At 35.6% G+C, this 20,906-nt stretch overlaps 3 protein-coding genes across 8 annotated transcripts; 2 read left to right on the forward strand and 1 right to left on the reverse strand.

Annotated features, from left to right (window-relative positions):
• The first annotated feature begins 1,213 nt into the window (after positions 1 to 1,213).
• Positions 1,214 to 6,953, forward strand: LOC110728973 (spermine synthase-like). Of its 4 annotated transcripts, none has more exons than XM_021908668.1 (11): positions 1,214 to 1,509; positions 2,102 to 2,304; positions 2,447 to 2,485; positions 2,722 to 2,798; positions 2,892 to 3,014; positions 3,835 to 3,939; positions 4,017 to 4,089; positions 4,220 to 4,291; positions 4,501 to 4,696; positions 5,993 to 6,122; positions 6,567 to 6,953. In XM_021908668.1, exons 2-11 carry the CDS (start codon positions 2,121 to 2,123, stop codon positions 6,660 to 6,662), a joined length of 1,095 nt encoding a protein of 364 aa, XP_021764360.1. In that variant the 5' UTR covers positions 1,214 to 1,509; positions 2,102 to 2,120; the 3' UTR covers positions 6,663 to 6,953. The 4 variants fall into 4 exon arrangements, with proteins under 4 accessions (XP_021764360.1, XP_021764366.1, XP_021764374.1 ...); XM_021908674.1 differs by having other exon boundaries at positions 1,214 to 1,476; positions 2,087 to 2,304; XM_021908682.1 differs by having other exon boundaries at positions 1,214 to 1,476.
• A 384-nt stretch (positions 6,954 to 7,337) lies between these two features.
• On the forward strand, positions 7,338 to 12,820 carry LOC110728995 (pentatricopeptide repeat-containing protein At4g02750-like). Of its 2 annotated transcripts, none has more exons than XM_021908700.1 (6): positions 7,338 to 10,439; positions 11,463 to 11,573; positions 11,656 to 11,752; positions 11,872 to 11,944; positions 12,049 to 12,231; positions 12,601 to 12,820. In XM_021908700.1, exon 1 carries the CDS (start codon positions 7,605 to 7,607, stop codon positions 10,350 to 10,352), a length of 2,748 nt encoding a protein of 915 aa, XP_021764392.1. In that variant the 5' UTR covers positions 7,338 to 7,604; the 3' UTR covers positions 10,353 to 10,439; positions 11,463 to 11,573; positions 11,656 to 11,752; positions 11,872 to 11,944; positions 12,049 to 12,231; positions 12,601 to 12,820. The 2 variants fall into 2 exon arrangements, with proteins under 2 accessions (XP_021764392.1, XP_021764385.1); XM_021908693.1 differs by having other exon boundaries at positions 12,623 to 12,820.
• Positions 12,821 to 13,264: 444 nt separating this feature from the next.
• On the reverse strand, positions 13,265 to 20,304 carry LOC110729011 (cyclic nucleotide-gated ion channel 1-like). 2 transcript variants are annotated; one of them, XM_021908711.1, is made up of 8 exons: positions 20,100 to 20,304; positions 19,028 to 19,160; positions 17,638 to 18,190; positions 16,585 to 16,797; positions 15,390 to 15,676; positions 15,161 to 15,272; positions 14,678 to 14,914; positions 13,265 to 14,230 (listed from the first exon to the last, which is right to left on the reverse strand). In XM_021908711.1, the coding sequence occupies exons 2-8, from the start codon at positions 19,054 to 19,056 to the stop codon at positions 13,529 to 13,531; spliced, it is 2,133 nt and encodes a 710-aa protein (XP_021764403.1). In that variant the 5' UTR covers positions 19,057 to 19,160; positions 20,100 to 20,304; the 3' UTR covers positions 13,265 to 13,528. The 2 variants fall into 2 exon arrangements, with proteins under 2 accessions (XP_021764403.1, XP_021764409.1); XM_021908717.1 differs by lacking the exon at positions 20,100 to 20,304 and adding an exon at positions 19,432 to 19,743.
• Between the last annotated feature and the right edge of the window lie 602 nt (positions 20,305 to 20,906).

Genomic DNA, 20,906 nt, shown 5'->3' on the forward strand with positions numbered 1-20,906 from the left:
CCTAAATACAATCATCTTAATTACTATGGAGTAGATGACATCGTTTTTAGACCTCTCACACTATGAGTTTTTTTTTTTTATTATTTTATTTTATTTTATTTTTATAATCACCTAAGAAAAATGCATTTCCATCCGATGAACAAGTTATCATCCATTGCATATGGCTATATGATATAGTTTTAATTTATGTAGTGGTCAGATTTTTTCATCCACAAACATAAAAATGATTAAATGTATGTCGGTGTCCCATACATTTGATACATATGCCCCTGCCTCCTCCAAGGACCTTCACTCCATGGACCCAACATTTAAGGAAAAACAATTGAGTGCTCCTAAATTTTTATACATAGTACATGACTTGTTAAAAGTCTTCAAATTACTCGTACAAAAGAATTATTTTTGAAAACATATATTAAAACTAATCCAACAATAAAGTATATAATAATATTTGACATCTATAAATTATTAAATAAAAAATAAATAGAGTGGTTTCAAAAAATAAATTAATTAAATTTTTTTTGGTGTTCCACCCGGTTTACCCTTCGGGCTAATCCGGATTCGAGGATCAGTTTTGGGTTGTTAGGTTCCAATTCCCTCCCAATTGTTGTTGCAGGGGATCGAACACAGGTCCTCCCTATCAAGTGCAATCCCAATCTCCACTGCACCAACAATCAATTGGTAAAAAATAAAAATAAAAATTGAGTAATCAGAATTATTACTCTTATTGTTTTTTTTGTACATCACTTTTATTTTTGCACTATTCATATACTAACTTTGACTAAGTATTATTAATACTCTATAATATATAAATGTGATATTTATTATTTCAAAATGTGTATATTAATAATACAGAGTATTAACATTTTACTACGTATGTTTTTTGTTAAAAGATATTGACTGTCAAAGTTGTACATTGACATGTCTGCAATTCAAATTGATGCACAATTATTAAAAAATGGTGAGACTACATGAGTACTCCGTATGAAGTAGTGTATTCCATAAATTATGTTGAGGCAAACTGTTGCAATTATTTAGAGTAGAGCTCGTATTTTTTATTTTTGGTGTACACGAGGAGCCTGAAAACAAACAATAAAACTATGGCGAAACGAAACGTGGCAAAGTCACTCCTATAATATCATCATACAAAATATGTCCTAAAGATAAAAGGAGGAAATTGAATTAACTCAAATTTATTATTCTGACTCGTATTTTTTTTATTGCTTTAATAAATGCACCTACACGAATATATAAAAGGAAATACCTTCATTTCTAAATTCTCGAACTTGCCAAAGCCACAAACTAACCAACAAAATTTTAAAAATAAAAATAAAAAATTAACACATTGCAATTGCAAATTTTGCTTCAAAAAAAAAAAAAGAAGAACCCTTAAATTTCTTTTTTCTTCTGTTGATTTTTTCTGTAATTTCCACCTTTTCCCGCTCAAATTCTGATACCCATTTCAATTCGAAGAAGAAGGTAATTGACGAATTCAACATCTTCTATAGCAGGGTATTGCCTCTTTCTTCCATTTCTTGAATTTTCTGTAAATATATTGCTTGCATTTCGTCTTTTATCATCTGGGTTTTTCTTAATTTCTTGGGTTTTCTTTGAATTGATTTAATTTTGAGGTTTCATTTTTATCCTTCTTTAATTAATTTTGTTAAACCCTAGCTGCTCCAAGAAAAATAAGATTATATATAAGGAATTCAGTTTAGGAATTATTAAGACAAAATTACAAGTCGATTGGTGTTATTACAGTTTAGTTAATAGTCTTAATACTCCAAAAATTTATTTGCATATGCCTTTTTTGAGTGTTACCAAATTTGAGAACAATAGTTATTTGGGTAAAAATATATGTTGTTCTAATATTCAGTTCCAAATTCTAGCCTTTTGAAGTGTTCATTGATTAATGTTTCCTTTTTTTAAATGACACTGAAATTAGAAATTTATATGTTATTTAGGGAAGTTCTTAGCTTTGGTGATTAGTATAAGTTAATAATGAGTGATTAGTGATGATGGGTTCTTATATATAAAGAGAGATATCTATTGTGATTATAAATTGAGGTGTTTTTGGCTGATGTTTTAGAGACTGGAGACGCAGGAAAAGAAGAGATTATTCTATGGAAGGCGGCGTCCAAAGAGGTTTGGAATGCCAGAAGATTATGGATGGGAAGGTGTATGACAATGGTGAAAAGGCAATCCCTTCATGTTGCCTCAAGGCGAGAGCCGCAGTTCCTGAATCTGATGCCAAGTGCCATTCAACTGTGGTTTCCGGGTGGTTCACAGAAGCTCGGTCATCCTCTGGTCATTATCCTAATATTTGACTTATACATTTTTTTTTTTAATTTCCTTTGGATTGAATCATTTGTGTGATTGTTGGTTGCATCTTAGTTGGTCAAATTATTGATTGTTTTTATCCTTTTGGTTTTGTTTATGGCACATAAAGGCGAGAAGCAGCTTTATTACAACAATCCAATGTGGCCTGGTATGCATTATCAACAATAATTGGTCTTGATATTTTTTTTTTTCGCTCCATGATTTAATCACATTGGTTAGGATAATTCGGTAAATATTTCCTGATTGTGCTCTTAGCTTTTAGAGTTAACTGCTTTACTCCCTTGACGAGTTAACTACATGAAATGACTTAATGGTCAGAGGAATGATAATATGAAGATGAATGCTTAGCTATTACAACTAATTGCCTTGTATTATGTTTTTTAGGAGCAGCGCACTCGATTAAAGTGGAGAAGATTTTGTTCCAGGAAAAATCATTGTACCAAGAAGTCCTTGTCTTTGAGGTTAAGCTCTTAATGTTGTCTTTAGTGCCTGAGTGTGCTGTTTTCAAATCTTTTTAAAATATCTAACATTTTGATACATGTTAATGCTTGCAGTCAACAAACTATGGGAATGTGCTAGTTCTTGATGGCATTGTTCAGCTAACTGACAAAGATGAATTCGCATACCAAGAGATGATAGTCCATCTTCCACTTTGTTCTATAGAATCCCCCAAAAATGTGAGTATTTCATTGTTCATGAGTATTTTTTCATATATGCCTGGATCAGACAGCTGTTCTGTATTTATTTATCTATTTATGTTATCAGATGTGTTGGGAGATGAATCTTATTTTACACTCCCTGTTGTTTTGAAGCATTACATTCACTTCCAATGTTGACATATTCACATACTTTACTTTGACCATTGTTTGTGATTTATATGTAAGGAAAAAAAGTGGGATCTTGTTTAATTCGTCTCAATTCGATATGCAGACCTAATCTCTGTATAGCTTGCATTGTTGATTTTGACTTGTTTTGATGTTCATATTGAGTATTTAGGCGTCCAAGGAGAGGATTTGTTCAACTAAAGCATAGACCAGTATGTTTTACCCGTCAATTATTTACTGGATGAGTGAGACTGTGAAAGTATTATTGGCAGTGAAAACCCTCCTCACTTCTCAATCCTAATTTTTTATCTTACCATTCATCCTTTTTTGTGAATAGGAACATCTAGCAAAGCACTGTGCTGTGCTCTCTTCTCAAATTTTGATTATCTTTTAGATGTCTGCTTGTATTTGTTCCATTCGAACTTCTTGGTGAAATTCTCTGTGGACAACTTTGATAATGTATCAGTGGTCTTATTGAGCTGACTCAGTTAGAAGTATGTGTTTCAATTGGTTCTGCTTATCTCCCACGAGTCCCATCCACTGCTCTAAAGCTGTACTATGATGTTATCCATCAGTGATTGTGTAAATTGTGTTATTGCACTCTATTTGCAGAAGCTAGTGCTCTGTGAAGTGTGAACATCTGATAGTTATTCTGTTTGATATGGTAACGCAGGTTCTTGTAGTAGGTGGTGGTGATGGTGGAGTTCTCCGTGAGATATCTCGCCATACTTCTGTGGAGCATATAGATATTTGCGAGATTGATGAAATGGTTATAGATGTAAGTGTCTTAAATTACTTATCCTTAGGTATTATTGTGCGAACTTGAAGATTGAACAGCAACTTTTTTAAATCCAGGTTTCTAAGAAATTTTTTCCTGAGTTGGCTCTTGGGTTTGAAGACCCCCGCGTCACTCTTCACGTTGGTGATGGTACGTTTGTTGACTACATACTTTTTATTTTTGTTTTGTGAGCTTTTATTGGTATGTTGATTCATCAAAATTGGAGCCTATTTCCTGACAATGTTACATTTCTTTCTTCTAATTCTCTATTTTCTGGCAGCTGTGGAATTTTTGAAAAATTCACCAGAAGGAAAGTATGATGCCATAGTGGTTGATTCTTCAGATCCTGTAGGTAAGTTGTATAAGTAAATTAATTGGCTTGTGCATTTCTGAGCTGATTGCTTTAAAAGTTTAATTAAATATTGTAGCTTTAAAATTTCCATTTAAGATAAGTTATTGCTATTTTAGAGTGGTCATGGGATTGATGCTGTGTGGAGAAAAATATATCATAGTTGATTTTTGTCTTATGCTCTGAAGTGATTATTGCCTTATTTCACGCAGGTCCTGCGCAAGAACTAGTTGAGAAACCGTTTTTTGAGACATTGGCAAGAGCTTTGAGGCCTGGTGGTGTACTTTGTAACATGGCAGAGAGTATGTGGCTTCATACTCATCTTATTGAGGATATGATATCAATCTGCCGCGAAATTTTCAAGGGTTCTGTTCATTATGCATGGACTAGTGTGCCAACCTATCCAAGGTACATATGACCCAATGCTTGTAGTCTCTGTTTGTCTTCATATTAGCTTGGTATGTATGTGCAATCTTATTTCCTGGACAACCTTAGAAGAACAAGAAGTAATAAAGATATCTAATGACTAAAATACTTTGAGTGCTTGAGGCCTTGTTTTCTTTCTTTAGCATTATTTATAATTTATGCTTAGTGTTCATAAAACAAATTGCTGTGCGTAGTTGCTGCAATTTCATGGGTTTACTCGCTTCACTGGCCTAACTCTGTTAATGACCTATCTGGACCTGAGCACCTGACTGAAGGGGTGGGTTTGCCCCTTACTTCCTTCCCTGTCAATTTGGGTACTCCACCCTTTTCTTGAGCAATCTCCTGAATACCTACACGTACAACTGAATGTAAGCATAAATGTGAGTCTCTAAGGCTCCATATGCTATGATTTATTTGGGATATGATGACAAAATCCATCACTGTAGTCAACTGTTTAGGTTCAATTTTATTTTCTTTTCTTTTATTTTATTTTCTTAAACTCCTCCTTTCTGGACCTAATCCTATTCCTCCGAATTGTTAAATCCATTTCCATAGTCAAATATTTAGTTCAACCTTTATCTTTTTTTTTTTTTTTTTTTTCCCAATCTCCTTTCTGGAACTAATTCTATTCCTCTGAATTGTTTTCCTACTATTAAAGTATTAAGCCATGGCATAAACATTAGCAAGTTAATTGACCAAAGAAGTGGTTGCAAATTTGGCCTATTAATTGCTGAAAATTTGCTGAAACTTGGGAGTGATAAGAAGAGTGAGGACTGAGGAGGAAAGGAAGGAGATGGAGGGGAAGTATTACAAGTTAGAAAAATTTCTGAAGCTATGAAATATGGAATGGGTTAAATTTCATCTCATTTCATTTACCTGTTCAATGCATTCTAACCTTATCAAAATGTTAATCAAACCTCCCCCATCACATTTCTTAACTTACTGGGGGAACAGGTAAAATGTGAAGCAAAATGTGGCGTTGACTTTAATGCATGGAATTCATTTCCACGTTAACTTACTATGTTCTGAAGGTAGGCAAGACGTAAGATGCTTATGTGACTTTTTGCTATGTGGTCCATTTTCTCTTTATCACATTTCATAACTTACGGTATTAACATAATATAATTTATTAACATAGATTGTTGATCTCCTGTTTCATCTGTTCCTTTTTGCATTAAAATTTTTGATCATTAAAATTTTGTTTCATCTATTGCAAATTTGTCACGGGTATCCAAAACTCATTTTATTGACGGAATGATTTTGTTTCATTTCTTTCAGTGGTGTTATTGGATTTATACTTTGTTCAACAGAGGGCCCACCAGTTGATTTTTTGAATCCAATCAACCCTATTGAGAAGATCGAAGGAGCAGTCAAGCATCGAAGAGAACTCAGATTTTATAATTCGGAGGTAAGGATATGCTATCTATAATTGTCTTGTAGCATACTATTGCTATTATTTTTGGAGAAAAATACTCTATTTGGTCTTGAGAGTTGAACATATATTTCTTCACTATAAATGTTTCTATCTCCCTTCTTTTATGTTAGCTGTGCTCTTTGTTGTGCTTCATTTGTTAGCTTTAAGTCACACAGCAGCATGCACATCGCCACCCTGCTGATTCACCTCACAGTAGCTATGTTCTTTACTCTCCAAAATAACTGATCAACTTGCTATCAGACATTATGTGTCAAGAAGACAAGAAGTGTAAAGTAGAGGGTTTTCACCTTTTGTTTTCACTTTTTGGTCTTACCTCGCCTATTATTTGTATTATTGTTTTGCTTCCACTGGAGAGCTTCTGGAACTTAAAAGCATGGTGTACATTATCTAACTTGGAATTATGTTCGATAAATGCAGGTTCACACTGCGGCCTTCTCCCTGCCGTCATTTCTGAAGCGGGAGGTCAGTTCTCTTCGTGATTCTTCATCAACCAAGGGGCTCGTTTTTCCTTAATAGAAAATGCAGTGCACCTCAAAATATTCCTATGACAAGATTCAAGTATTATTCGAGTATATATGTGTTCTTCGTATCATGATATATCGATGTTTTTAAGATCACATGGATGATACGTTGTTAGTAGCTATTTTCTATTGATATCAAGAAGAGGGTTAGATTCTATCAAATTGGAATCTATTGATAAAGAATTGACAAAGTAGTACTAAGAATAAGAAGGGCCCCCCTAGTAAGTGTTAATTTCATCTATTTTGATCATTTTGTTGTATATCCATCAGTTGATTGTCAACCTATTCCACCCATTTCTTCTCAGATGGCCAATTTCTGGCCAAATGATAAACTTCAAGCTTCATGAACGTACTACACCGTCTACACGTGTGTGTGTACGTACCTTATCGGCTTGGTTTCTAGTTTATGACTCAATTTGAACCCCCTTCCCCAGACAAGCACCCCCCCCCCCCCACTCTTATACCAATAACATCACTTGTACTTTGACAAATTGAATAATAGTAATTGTGAATTCATTTGAAGTAATTTTATTTAACTAATGTTGTAATTACATTTATGCATTTGTATTAGCTTACGTAAATGTTTTTTAAAAAATTCATTAAAAATGATTATAAAGTTTTGCCAAAATTTTGAAATAGTAAAAGCATCACCCAATTGATTGATAGACTCGTAATTGAATATTATGGGTCATGGTCAGGTGTATTTTGACTTAAACACCAAATTAAAAATGAATTGATCGTCTATAAATTCAAACTTGAAATTGTCCGATCCAATTCGAACTAACCACAGCCGTACAAGTATAATTTACGATTACGAGTACGGTACATTAGCCATCAGGTGTTCTTATTAGCGCGCGAATTCTGCAATTAAGAACACCGCGCGCAAATAAGAACACCGGCTATTATAAGAATGAACTGAAGCAAGGTAGTGACAATGACTCCTCGTCTTTTCTCTATCTCTCGTACTTCCTCAACCCAATCTGTACAATTCCTGGGGCACACGTCACCGGAATCTTATCTTTTCCGGTGCAACAAAAGAATCCGAGACCTGAGCAAACTTGGTAAAGTTGATGATGCCCGCCAAGTGTTCGACAAAATGTCTCAAAGAGATTCTGTTAGTTGGGACACTATGATTTCTGGGTATTCCCGAAACAACCGGATTATGGATGCTCAGGTGCTTTTTGATGCATTTTCTGGAAGAAATGTGAGAACTTGGACTGCAATGTTAGCTGGGTATGCTAAAGTTGGTCGACTCGAGGAGGCTAGGAGAGTGTTTGATTCTATGCCGGAGAAGAATGTCATTACTTGGAATGCTTTGATTACTGGGTATGTGCAGAATGGGGATTTGGTCTATGCCAAGAAGTTGTTTGATGACATGCCTCAGAGAAATATTGCTTCTTGGAACACTATGATTACTGGGTATTGTCATGGTGGTATGATGAGGGAAGCAAGGGAGCTTTTTGAGCAAATGCCGGAGAACAATCCAGTTTCTTGGATGGTTATGTTATCTGGGTATGTTGAGATTAATAGTTTTGTGGAAGCTTGGAATGTATTTGGGAGGATGCACCGTACTGGTTTGATGCCCGATCAGCCCATGTATGTTGTTGCTTTATCAGCTGTAATTGGTTTGGAGGCTTTGGATTTAGTTGATAGCTTGCGTAGCATTGTGATAAAAACTGGGTATGAGGAGGATGTAGTTATTGGCACTGTAATTTTAAATGCCTATACAAGAAGTGGGAGGTTGGACATGGCAGTTGACTTCTTCAGTAGAATGCCACAAAGGAACGAATACTCATGGACAACAATGATCACTGCATTTTCTCAGTGTGGAAGATTGGATGATGCGATTGCATTCTACAAGAGGATTCCTGAACCAACCATTTTTTCACAAACTGCTATGATGACTGCATATACTCAGAATGGAAGAATCATGGATGCTGAAGCTTTATTCAAAGAAATTCAGAATCCAAATATAATTACATGGAATGCTATGATCGCAGGGTATTCCCAAAATGGAATGATTGATGAGGCAAAAGATGTATTTATGCGCATGCCAACTAGGAACTCAGCCTCTTGGGCAGCCATGATCTCTGGACTTGCGCAAAATGAAAGATGTGAAGATGCTCTTCATATGTTCACAGGATTCCATAGTTTAGGAAACTTTCCCACTGATTCTTGTTTCACTAGCTGTATATATGCCAGTGCTAGCCTCGGAGCAATTGAAACAGGAAGACAAATGCATGCCCTGGCAATCAAAAGGTGCTGTCAGCATAATCCCTTTGTTGCAAATGCATTGATCTCTATGTATTCCAAGTGCAAGAATATAGAAGATGTTTCTCAAGTATTTAGTACAATGGGAGTGAAGGACATTACTGCCTGGAATTCTCTGATAACTGGGCTATCACACAATGACATGCTTAAAAAAGCTCGTGACACCTTTGAAAAAATGCCTGAACACGATGTTGTGTCTTGGACTGCTATAGTGTCAGCTTATGTGCAAGCTGGTGATGTTGATGCAGCCCTGCATCTGTTTGGTGAAATGTTGGCTAGACAGTTGAGACCAAATGAGTTAACAATTACAAGTATTCTAAGTGCTTGTGGAAGTGCTGGTGCCATGAAGCTTGGGGAGCAGATTCATGGATTCCTCAGCAAGCTTGGGTTTGACTCATGCCTGTTTGTTAATAATTCTTTGATAACTATGTATTTCAAATTCGGAAGCGAGGGTGGATTTTCTATTTTTGAGGACATGGCTGTGAGAGATCTAGTCACATGGAATGCGGTTTTGGCAGGCTGTGCGCACAATGGTTTGGGTAAGGAAGCCATAAGATATTTTAGGAGGATGGAAGCTGAAGGGGTTTTGCCAGATCAGATTAGTTTTCTGGGTATATTATGTGCATGTAGCCGTGCAGGGCTATTAGCAGAAGGAAGGGCCTATTTGGATTCCATGTGCAAAGATTATGGGATCAAGCCATTGGTGTACCATTATACTTGTGTGGTTGATCTTCTTGGTCGGGCTGGTCAACTTTCTGAAGCTGAGGCATTAGTTGAAAGTATGCCTGTTGAACGTGATTCTGTAATTTTGGAGGCCCTTCTTGGTGCATGTAGGATCCATTGCAACATTGAACTTGCTGAGAGAGTTGCCAAAAGGCTCTTCCATATGGATACAATTAAATCAGGGACATATGTGCTGTTGTCTAATATGTATGCCTCTCATAGTAGATGGGATAAAGTGGAAGAAATAAGAGAGCTGATGAAAGCTCGGGGAATGTCTAAAGAACCAGCAACCAGCTGGATTCACATCAAGAATAAGCTTTATACTTTCACAGCTGATAAGGGGCATGATTCAGTGGAACAGATTCAAACACTCTTAGAGGAATATTATGGACGTTTGAAGCTGACAGGGTATGTGCCCAAAACAGAATTCGTTCTTCATGATGTGGAGGAGGAGCAAAAACATAATCAGCTCCTTTACCACAGTGAGAAACTTGCTCTGGCCTTTGGGATTCTGAACACACCAGACAGATCATCTATATTGATTTTGAAGAACCTTCGTATTTGTGGTGACTGTCACACTTTTATGAAGTTCATGTCCAATGTCACTCAAAGAAAGATCGTTATTCGAGATAGAAAGAGATTCCATCATTTTGAAGATGGTGCATGTACTTGTGGAGATTACTGGTGAGACATTTATAACAATTTGATAGTATCAAACTATCTATTCTCACTAGTTTCTAGAAGCTGATGTGTCAGAATAACATCAGTTATGAAGGTAACTCATCCTCACTTTCAAGTTTGTCATTTGCAAATCTGAACTATTGAAATTGTAAATGAACTGTAGTGATTAGTATGGGCTTCTTAATCACAACTGAAATATGTGTTTCTGTCTTCCATCAGCTAATTGAAGCCAAGTGGAAATAGTGAAGATGAATATATAGCTACTGCTACTTCTGCGTTTTGCATTATTTGACCATTTCTTCCTATATGCTTGCAGCAGATTGTTCTTTTTCATAAATGTACTGGGAGAGGTGTCTGTTTATATGGTACTTGATCTAAATGAAATGTTTATCTTCTCTTGAGAAACTGATCATCCTAAGTCCTAACACTAGTATTGCATTAGACAGTAGTTGGGATTAAACACATTCTTATGTCATACATGCTCTGTATATCTATATGATGAATGAGAAAACATCATAAATCTTGTTGAGTGTTTTATGTTGTCTGCATGATAACCTGTGACTTTCCTGCATTTCTTAAATTTAGTTTTGAATTTTTGTCTGAGGACAACTTGAATCATGTATCAATTGTCTTGTAGTATTCACTTTTATATGCTTCAACTAATTTAGGTTATCTCTCAGAAATGAGCATAGTATCTACTCCCTCAGTATTGTATTACTTGCTCCACTTTCCTTTTGCGGCCGTATTTTATTACTTGCTCCATTTCCTTATTTGGAAACGTTTAACAATATTTTACTATTTTTCTCCCCACTAGTGGTCCCCTCATATCATATTTTAATATATTTTATATTCTCTCTCCTCCCGACTTATACTCACTTTTGCTTTTTAAGATTTTTTTACTCTTCAACCAACCCTACTTCCATCATATTTTATTACTTTCTACTAATTCTCCTAAAATTCCGCGCATGAAGAAGTGGAGCAAGTAATAAAATGCTGAGGGAGTACTATCATCATTCTAGTAATTGTTGTAGAGTTTCTGCTGTGGCGCTCTACTTGCAGATGCTAAGGATTCTCTGTGCATATATTGATAATTGTTCTTGTTGTCTTGGTACTGCAGGTTCTGGTAATAGCCTAACTAGTGGAGGTGACAGAGGAGTTCTCTGGGAATTTTCTCGCCTTGCCTTTGTGAAGCACATAAACATTTGTGAGGCTAATAATGGTTGTATATGTAAGTGACATAAATTGCATTCTTAGAGTCTTGCCTTAATTTTGCAAACTTTGGAATATTGAACAGAAATTGCTTTCTTTAGTTTCTTATATCCAGGGTCTCTGATAAAAACTATTTTTCCTGAGTTGGCTGTTGGTTTTGAATATCCCCGTGCTCAATCCTCACTCACATTGATGATGGTATGTTTCTTGACTGTGTGTTGTTTTTCTTTGACTTGTGAGCTACTATTGATGCTGGTGATTTATCAATATTGAAGGATTAGCTACATGTTTTCCCCTGTACTTTTAATTGTTGGCAGCTGTGGAGTTCCTGAAGAATGCACCCAAAGGGAATTGTGATGCCATGCATATCTATATTATCAGATCCTGCAGGTATGTTGTACAAGTAAAATGATTCACACTTGCATTTCTATACAGAGGAAATCTGTAGCTGATGAGCATTTTATGTTCTGTGATTTATGCCATTTTTCATACAGGCAAGGCCAAAGAACTTGCTGAGAGACCCTTACTTGAGAGTTGGCAATGGCAAGAGCAGAGAGTGTGCACGGGCTTCATACCCATGTAAATGAGGATCTGATATCTGTATGCCAAGACTCATAAGGCTTTCATGGGTTGGACTCATTATGGATTGACTAGCTTACCATGCCTACCAATTCAAGGTAATATGCACCAATGCTCGGAGCCTCTGTGTGTCTTTGTATCTGCATTGCATGTTTCTGTCCTGCATTCTTGTTTTCCTAAACAACCTCAATAAAAGTAAGAAGCTGAATGAAGTATGGTGCTTTAAAACCTTTTGCCTCCTCACATCCTCAAACTTCATGTGCTGTATTTTTATTTATAATTAACATTGACTGTTGGTTTCCTGATTTATCTATCTTCATGAAACTTGGGCTTGTTTAGATGTTGCAGTAGAGCAGTACAATAGTTTGTTTTATGTTTTCTTTCCCTAAACAACATCCAGAGTTCGTTTTACTGGAGTTTATGTTGACTGCTACTATTTGACTATTTGTATTCTGTTGCTTTGACAGTGGTATTTGGTTTGTTAAACAGGTAGACCACCAGCTGATTTTTGAATTAGAATCCAATCAACCCTTTCTAGAAGGTAAAGAAGGCACGGCTCGGCATCAAAGACATACTTGATTTTGTAGCTCTATCATATGATGAATGAATAGATTTTTATCATGTAAAAACTGTTGCATAGCAGTATGAGATTTTTTATCTAAAGGAAATTTCATTTCATTGCCGAAACCTTTTTTGTCCTCTTGTGAAACCCTGTATTGGGAATCTACCCACAATGCCAGTCACAATAATTAAAAACGATTATGAAATATGAAACTTCCATCTTTTGAGAAGTCCACATTAATACGGATTTAATAACATTTCATTAGATATCTTTGTGTAATTGATCTGCCCATAATTAAGGACCTAGAAGATCCCAATAGTCTTCATGACTTGCACTGAACAAGTGAACAAAGACAATAACAACCAAGTCAGCATTCTAAATGAACACTATATAGATCAATCACTGCGATTGATCCAATTGCAGTCCAACTCTATGTTGCCACCCCTTTTATTAGCACTGAAATAGAATCACTGCAAATTTGCAATTCGTTATTCCTCCAAACACAATCCAACTCTATGTCACCAACTCACCACCCCAACTATAAAGTTTGATAGTAGCAAAACTACAACTAATTCAACTGGTTGTCAGTATGTCATTAATCACAGTAGTTAGTTCCATGATAAGCAGATTAGCACAATATATACAGATTCATTAGCCATACCTTTCTCTGCTTGCTAACCAAAACATCGACGTAGATTAAATACAGATATACAATATACACAGATTAGCTCAACCAATGTGTTAGAATTGGTCCTAACATCAATACACCATTTTACACCACCAAACAATGCAAACTAACTAGTATGGACTCCCTTCCCTCCAACTCCATTTTCCTACTGATCTTCAACTGAGAAATCTGGCTCTGTTGGCTTCTGAAGTAGCATGGGTGATATTCTCTCTGGCAACCTTGCTTTACGTGCCCCATTTTTCCGTAAAGCACGAAGTGCATTTGCAGCAAACCTTGAGGCATAAATTGTAGCACCCAAACTTGGTGAGGAGCTACCGGCTTCCCTTGCCAATGCATCTTGTAAACGATCCTCCTCTTCCTTAAGTGACTGCTCCATTTTCTTCCTATGGTACCGCCTCCAGGCTGCCTGTATAAAGCAAGCCGCCCAAGTCCTCCACTGTTGGGAATAAAACCTGAAAGTGTGTCGAAGTTGCTTGCTGTGAAGTCTTCGGAATTGAGAGGCCACAAATTTCAAGTCTTCAGCCATTAAAGCAAAAGCTTCAACTTCTGTAAGGGTCTGGACCGTTCGAGTTGAAAGAGGCAAGTTGGATGATGGGCTAGGGTCTAGGGCCCAGGTGAGTAGTTCCTCACCACAGAAATCACCAGCTTTCAAATATTCAGAATTAAAAAACCCTGTTCGTCCGCCATTAGTAGTTATAGTTAGCAGTTTGCCACGCATAACAAAGACCATTGCATCCACTGGGTCTCCTTCCCGGATGACATAACTATCTTCTGTATAAAGCACTGGCTTGAGGAAGTCACACATTGCATCCAGCAGCTGATCGTCCATTTTCTCAAACATTGGAACCTAGAAGGCGATAGCAAAGAATGAGATCTCTAGATATGATTTACATGTTGTTAACCACCAAAAAAATTTCCCACCCACCCTCTTTCAACTGTCTCTCCTACTCCACTGCCTTCTAACACAGCCTACCTGAGTCCCTTGCCCTCTCCTCTACCCTCCACTCCCCAGTCCCCACCAAAGCATCCTTCACCTCCTCTGCAGTGGAGGGAGTTAGAGAAGAGGAAATGCACTATGTTGAAGAGTAGGAGGGGGAGGCTAAGACGGAGAGGAGGCTGAGGAGGAAAGAGAGAGTTGATAATGGGGATGTGGGGGTACTACGGAAGAAAAAGGGTCGTAAGCAAAACATAAGCATGTATTTGGCAATTCAGTTTACTTTCATAATTCGCAAGTATGTCTTATATAACATTTCATATTTATTATTCAATATGAAAGAGCAACAAGGGAACTCACTCTAGTAACCAGATCCAAGCAAAGGTGACGCTTAATGTCCCTCCGTAAATCCTTTGGAAGGTTCTGGATTAACCTCTCTTCATCCACACCTCTTGTTTCTTGCCACTTGTATTGTTCATACCGCCTGATCCTATCCCTTAAATCCTGAGGGAGAAGACGGTGTGACATCCACTGCTCTGCATCTCGCTTTTTCACTCTCATTTCCTCTAGTCGTGTTGTTATAGATTGCAAATACGTCTGTCATACCATTAAGTATTATTAAAACATTTCTGAAGACAAATGTCCAACATAACTAAGAAGCAAAATGCATTACGACTTAGAAAGCTTTACAAAATAAAGTTGAGGCACTTCAGCACAATCAATGGAGGAAGTTCTCAAGTTAGTTGGCTTTTACGTCCACTATCAACTATGCCAATGTACAACCACAAAAAAAAAAAAAAAAAAAAAAAAAAAAAAAAAAAAAAGGTAATGTTCAAAACCCACCTGCATATTTCCAATAAGAAATGCAAACAGCACCAGACCAGCTATGGCAATCAAAATGGCAAAGCAATTCTCCCAGATATAGGTACTTGTTTGAAGGTTTTGACCAAGTGAGCTGCAAATGGGAAAAATCAAACAATATCAACATAGCCAGGATAAAAATACTCAAAACAAATATTTTTCTTCAGAAAAATCAAATATAAGGAAATCAAGAAAAAAAAATTGTGCTAACCTCAAATTTTGCAGGCCCCACCAGAAACAGAATAGGAATTTCTTTGGGAAATCCTTTGTCTCCACTACACCAGATGTAAGGGCATTAAGAAACATTCCAAAATCAAAGGGACCTGGTTTATCAGGGTCGATAGAGCAGTACTCATTCAAATAAGTGTTATTTCCAGAACCCACGCCACAATATAAAGAACCAATATCACAATGAGATAGTTGGAGCTTTCTACAGGCTTTTTTCCAGCAAGTAGTTTCCCGTTCAATAGAAAATAAGTACCAAAAAGCACCAACTACCTAATGAGAATCAACAAAGATAGAGGATTAGAAATTAATCATGAAACATTATTTAGAAAATAAGCTAATATAAACTAAAAGGAACATCAAAGAAGAAAACCATGCATTTACATGATTATCCCAAGTCCAAACCCATTTGAAAAACATAGGTGTCAAAAAGAAGGGGAAAAAACCTATAAAGCCATGTTCAGTATCGCTGCCAATTTGGTTTTAAATTTCAAATTGTATAGCAAGTTGTTTAGTGAACATAAAAAGGGCCATAAGTACCAGTTATGCTAAAATTGAAAACTTAAAACCACATTTCCTAGTTTCCAAACATGCTTTAGTTTCAAAAAAGTAATTGAAATTTTATAATAATAACAAACAAGCCCTAAACATGCAATTCTGTCTAGTGGTAGTCTAAAAAGACTATAATCCATAATCATCAAATGTGGAGAAAAAAGTGGCGATAATAACAGCAAGTGACTAACACCAAGTGGAAGACAAACAACAACAATCAACATAGTATGTTACACGGGAAATGTGTCAACATCTATATCATAATAACAAACAAGCCCTAAACATGCATTTCTGTCTAGTGGTAGTCTAAAAAGACTATAATCCATAATCATCAAATGTGGAGAAAAAAGTGGCGATAATAACAGCAAGTGACTAATACCAAGTGGAAGACAAACAACAATCAACATAGTATGTTACACAGGAAATGTATCAACATCTATATCATAGAGAAACTCATTCAAACAAACAACACGTACAACCAAAAAGGTTCATAGTATATGCAAAATGAAACACCATTCAATACAAACTTATATATTAGATTCACAAATTTCATATACCACCCTTTCTCAATTTAGAAAGGTAGTACAAAATGAAAACAAGTAGAAGTTGTTGTGAAGTTTCTCACTCACATGACTTGCAAGCATGTAAAGCAAGAGATTAAAGGCCGCACTAGCCCATGCTGTTTCAGTCAAGATGCCAGAGGTTCTAGTAACTTCTTTGTATAGTGGGAAAACTCTAAGAATCCTTGGAACATACTGAAAGACTACAATAAACTTTAGCAAGTTTTTTGTGTTTGCTGATCTGAAGCCTCCCAATTTGGGTATGATAATTAAGATTGCCACCTGCAAATAATAGTATAAGTGCAACAATTAACCAACCAAATAAAATAAGGTACTAAGAAATACTCTGTCGACCCATAAATAACAAACCATAAGTCAATCTATTTTAGGCATTCCCAATACAGGTCACTTTCAAAATTTAGATAGTTTAATATTAAGATTTCCAATTTACCCTTAAATACAGCCTTAAAAACAATTTTGAAGAAAGATAACAATTAAAAGGTAGAAACATAAAAAAAAATCTACTTAAGTATAGTAATGGATTTTAAACTCAAATACTTTAAGAAAAACAAAAAAAAATCCCCAAACAAATTTACAAGGACAAAGGGAACAAAAATAACTTAAAACCAACTTCCTATAAAAGTCACTTAAGGGCGATATGTTCTCTAGCAATACACAGAACCATAAATTTCATTTTTTTTTAAAAAAAACAAAACAAAACAAAAAAAAAATTCATCTGACACAATTACTTTCATAATGGAAAAAATTTATTTCAGTCAAGCTATTTTCACTACATGTGGAAAGCACAGTCAAACAAAACATTATTTGTTTTTAAGCAAACTGCAATTCATTCAGAATTATCCCTAAGGTGGCGACCATCAAAAGAAAATAGAGCCTCCCCAATTCCTATCATTTGTTCCTTCCAATATAGCCAGAACAACTAAATAGAGATCTCTGTAGCACAGGCATTCCTTGAAGATCAAAGACTAAAGAGGAAGTATTAAGGAATGAATAAGGGGAGTTAACCCAAACCACAACTATAGCAATGGCCAAGCAGAATACCAAAATTATTTAAAAAAAAAAATACATGTATGGCTGGTTTTAAGGAAAAGTAATGCATACCTGTGGTAAGGGAAGTACAGCAAGAATGTCAATCCAGAAGTATGAAGAAAGATATCTTTTTGCAATTGCCTTAGCATCTTCAACTAAAACCCCTCTGCCAAATACCCGAGAAGAGGGAGCAATAAAACCAGTTCGAAATTGAAAGATGATATGAAGCAAGTAAAAAATATCAGTGAAGGACCGCAAAACGCTGGCTGTTATCTCTAACTTATGGTCCAAATCCAGGCATTTTTTATCGCCATTAACCACAGGGATGTAGAAGAATAAAGGATCTATTGATACTGCAATAAAACAGGATAATACAAATATCTTATTCCATTTCTGAAGAAAGGCGCCTTGTGGATCTAGCACTTTCTTTTTAGGCCATGACTCACGTAAAGAACTGCCACTGAGAGATTTGCTGATCCATTTAAAACGTTGAGGAAAGGAACTGCATCCTCTTTTGAACCTATGAGAGATCGAGCCTATTGCCCTTCTAAAATTGCCAAATCGAATGTCATCTTGCACGTAAAACTGCCCATCAGCACTTTTCTGAGGAACCCAGTCCTGAAACCTGAAGTAGACACCCTAGGCAGTCAGTGCAGCCCATTTACAAGCTAATTTAAAAGTGACAGTCAAATAATTTTTATTTTATTTTTTTATTTATTTTTTTTTTGGTGGGGGGGGGGGCAAGTTTCTTAATAAGTACGAGTATATAGACAAATTTAACAAGGGATTGAATAACAAGCATCACCTTGAACAATAACTGGGAAAATATGAAAAGCACATTCAAGAAGCGTAGCTAAACAAAGCATCGTTAAAGATATAGAAAGTGCTAAGATACAACCGCAAAGGTTCTACAAATATGGCTTTGAAATTGTTAATACAATAAAAACTATCACTTAGACGGCTAAAGTACAACTATCAACCCCCACCCCCCGGCGCGCCCTTACAGAAAATACTCCCTCCGATTTGTGATAAACACATTATCAATTCCCATATGACTGTTGATGACACTGAGGGACATTTGGACAGAACCCATCAACATGGTGAAAAAGAATAAGAATTACAAATGCAGGTAGTGTACTAGACATGAAACATAGGCTAGATATCAATCTATAACTTAAAAATCTTATTCATGTCAGATATCTACCAAAGTTCCATCCAAAATCATAAAAGGTACCAAACATTACAGATGCATACACAGTTGCACACAACTTGCATCCTCCGGCAAATTGGAAAAAATGAAAACACACCAAAATGAGGTAAGACATAGGCCTAGCTCTTTCCGCATTATAATATAAAATTATGGGGAAGTAGATACAAAATGAGAGATTACAAAAAGAAAAGAACCAATCCTTGATCAAGGAATAACTAACACACACAAATAAATAACTAAGAGAAATCCAACCTGACAATCTTCTCCTGGTTGTACTTCATCACTTTAGCTGGTAACACTATCACCAGAAATAATGATTAAAATTATGATCCTAAGTAGGAAATAATTGCTCCATGAACTTAAGTCTTCTGTTTCCTTTCAATTTCTGCAATGCAACAAACAAATTGTCAAAAATCATTACAAATGACACCTAAGAGTTTTAATATACAATTCACTAAAACCTTTAACTCAAAAACAGTCAGCAATTAATTCAAATAACATCAAACAATCAACCTATGAACCAAATCCCTAAAATCCAACCAAATTTCTCCTAACACTAAGGCAATAGGGATCCTAGAGCCTAGATGCAAAACACACCCTAATTGAAGCGCGATACTTAGAATTAAAGGTTAAGTGTGTCAAAACAGGCTACAAACCATGAAATTAAAGCAACCAGTATGCCATTTCAAGCGACTAGAGCACGCCTCATCAATCACTATTAAGGAGGGTCCAAGAGGAACACAACTTTAACACCAAAGTCCAAATCAAACTACACAACTCCTCCACTCCGCCGCGCTACAAACACCAACACCCTTCCCCACAACACAACACCCTAAAAAAAACACTGAAGTATGATTATTCACAAACCCAGATACATACTGTAAATGCACCAACATCAAGCAATACCATGTGAAATTAGAAAATTAAGAAAGTAACAATGACCCATTAACATAACACATTAAAAATCCAGTTACAATTAATAAATTACGAGTATTAAGGAGGATAATACTTTGAAATAATCAAATTAAAGCACAAAATGCAAAACCCATAATTAATTTCAAACAAACATATATTCCTTCCCACTGTCACTATTTAATTAAACAAAAAAATTAAGAATTAAAAACAAATCAATAACTTAATCAAACCAACAACCAAATATACTATACAGAAATTACAGAATATGAAACTAAACCCGCAATTAAAGCAAATTACTTAATTAAAGAACAAGAAGTAATTACTATATAGTACAACTTGAAGTATAATTAATCACTGAAAAAATGCAAACTTGAAAATAAAATAATCAAAGAAATTAAACTAAACCTACCATAATAGGCAGTAGGGATTTGGGAAGAGTGTGATGAAAGATAAAGAATTAAACTTTGAATAAATATTGTTGATTTAAAAGAAAAATAATGGAGTATTTTGAAGTTTCTGTGACAATTTCTTAATGGGGGGAGAAACGGAAGTTTCGTGGAGACCTTCAAGATCAATAGTACCAACCTTTTTGTTTTACTTTATTATACTATGAAATATAAAAATAGATTCAATTTTCAGTAATATTGGTTTTATAAAATAATTATGGATTTAAATGACCAAAATGATGAATTTTCTACCAATGGAAAGTAAGAAAATGGATGACAAAATGTGAAATAGACAGGAGATAGAGGGTGGGAAGGAAAGGGTCAAACCGTCAAAAGGGTTTGACATAGTCCTTGTGTTTTGTGGGCCCAGGTGTAACTAGTACAAATTACTCATTAGATTAACCAAATAATTTTGCAATTTAGATTCTTAATCAATTGTGTATTGTGAATAAAATACAACACTCGTAAGTATAAGTTCGACTAAGCTCAATAAAAGTGAGGGCTTTATGCACATCAGAAAGGTTTAATGAATGTCAACTAATTTAATTGGTTAAAGTTTTAGATGGTACTCAAAACCTGAAATCGAATCTCATCTACATCATTTATCCTTGCTAATCTATTTACACCAACAAAAAATGAACTCATAACAAGTCAACAGTTCAAACTCTTATCGTTAGGCTAAGCTTTGGTTGATACGATGTAATCACATATGAAATGAGTTTTCTTAAAATAAAGATTCACTCATTTGGCTAAAACTTTACTTCAGACAC

The sequence above is a fragment of the Chenopodium quinoa genome, unplaced genomic scaffold (genome assembly GCF_001683475.1).
Source record: "Chenopodium quinoa cultivar QQ74 unplaced genomic scaffold, ASM168347v1, whole genome shotgun sequence".
In the NCBI taxonomy this organism is placed as follows: Eukaryota; Viridiplantae; Streptophyta; class Magnoliopsida; order Caryophyllales; family Amaranthaceae; genus Chenopodium; species Chenopodium quinoa.

Coding starts and splice junctions, on each gene's coding strand:
- LOC110728973 (XM_021908668.1), top strand. CDS start 2,121: ATGGAAGGCGGCGTCCAAAGAGGTTTGGAATGCCAGAAGATTATGGAT. Junction 2,486..2,721: donor CAACAATCCAATGTGGCCTG/GTATGCATTATC, acceptor TATGTTTTTTAG/GAGCAGCGCACTCGATTAAA. Junction 2,799..2,891: donor AAGAAGTCCTTGTCTTTGAG/GTTAAGCTCTTA, acceptor TAATGCTTGCAG/TCAACAAACTATGGGAATGT.
- LOC110728995 (XM_021908700.1), top strand. CDS start 7,605: ATGACTCCTCGTCTTTTCTCTATCTCTCGTACTTCCTCAACCCAATCT.
- LOC110729011 (XM_021908711.1), bottom strand. CDS start 19,056: ATGAAGTACAACCAGGAGAAGATTGTCAG. Junction 16,798..17,637: donor CTGTACTTCCCTTACCACAG/GTATGCATTACT, acceptor TATTATTTGCAG/GTGGCAATCTTAATTATCAT. Junction 15,677..16,584: donor TTTACATGCTTGCAAGTCAT/GTGAGTGAGAAA, acceptor GATTCTCATTAG/GTAGTTGGTGCTTTTTGGTA.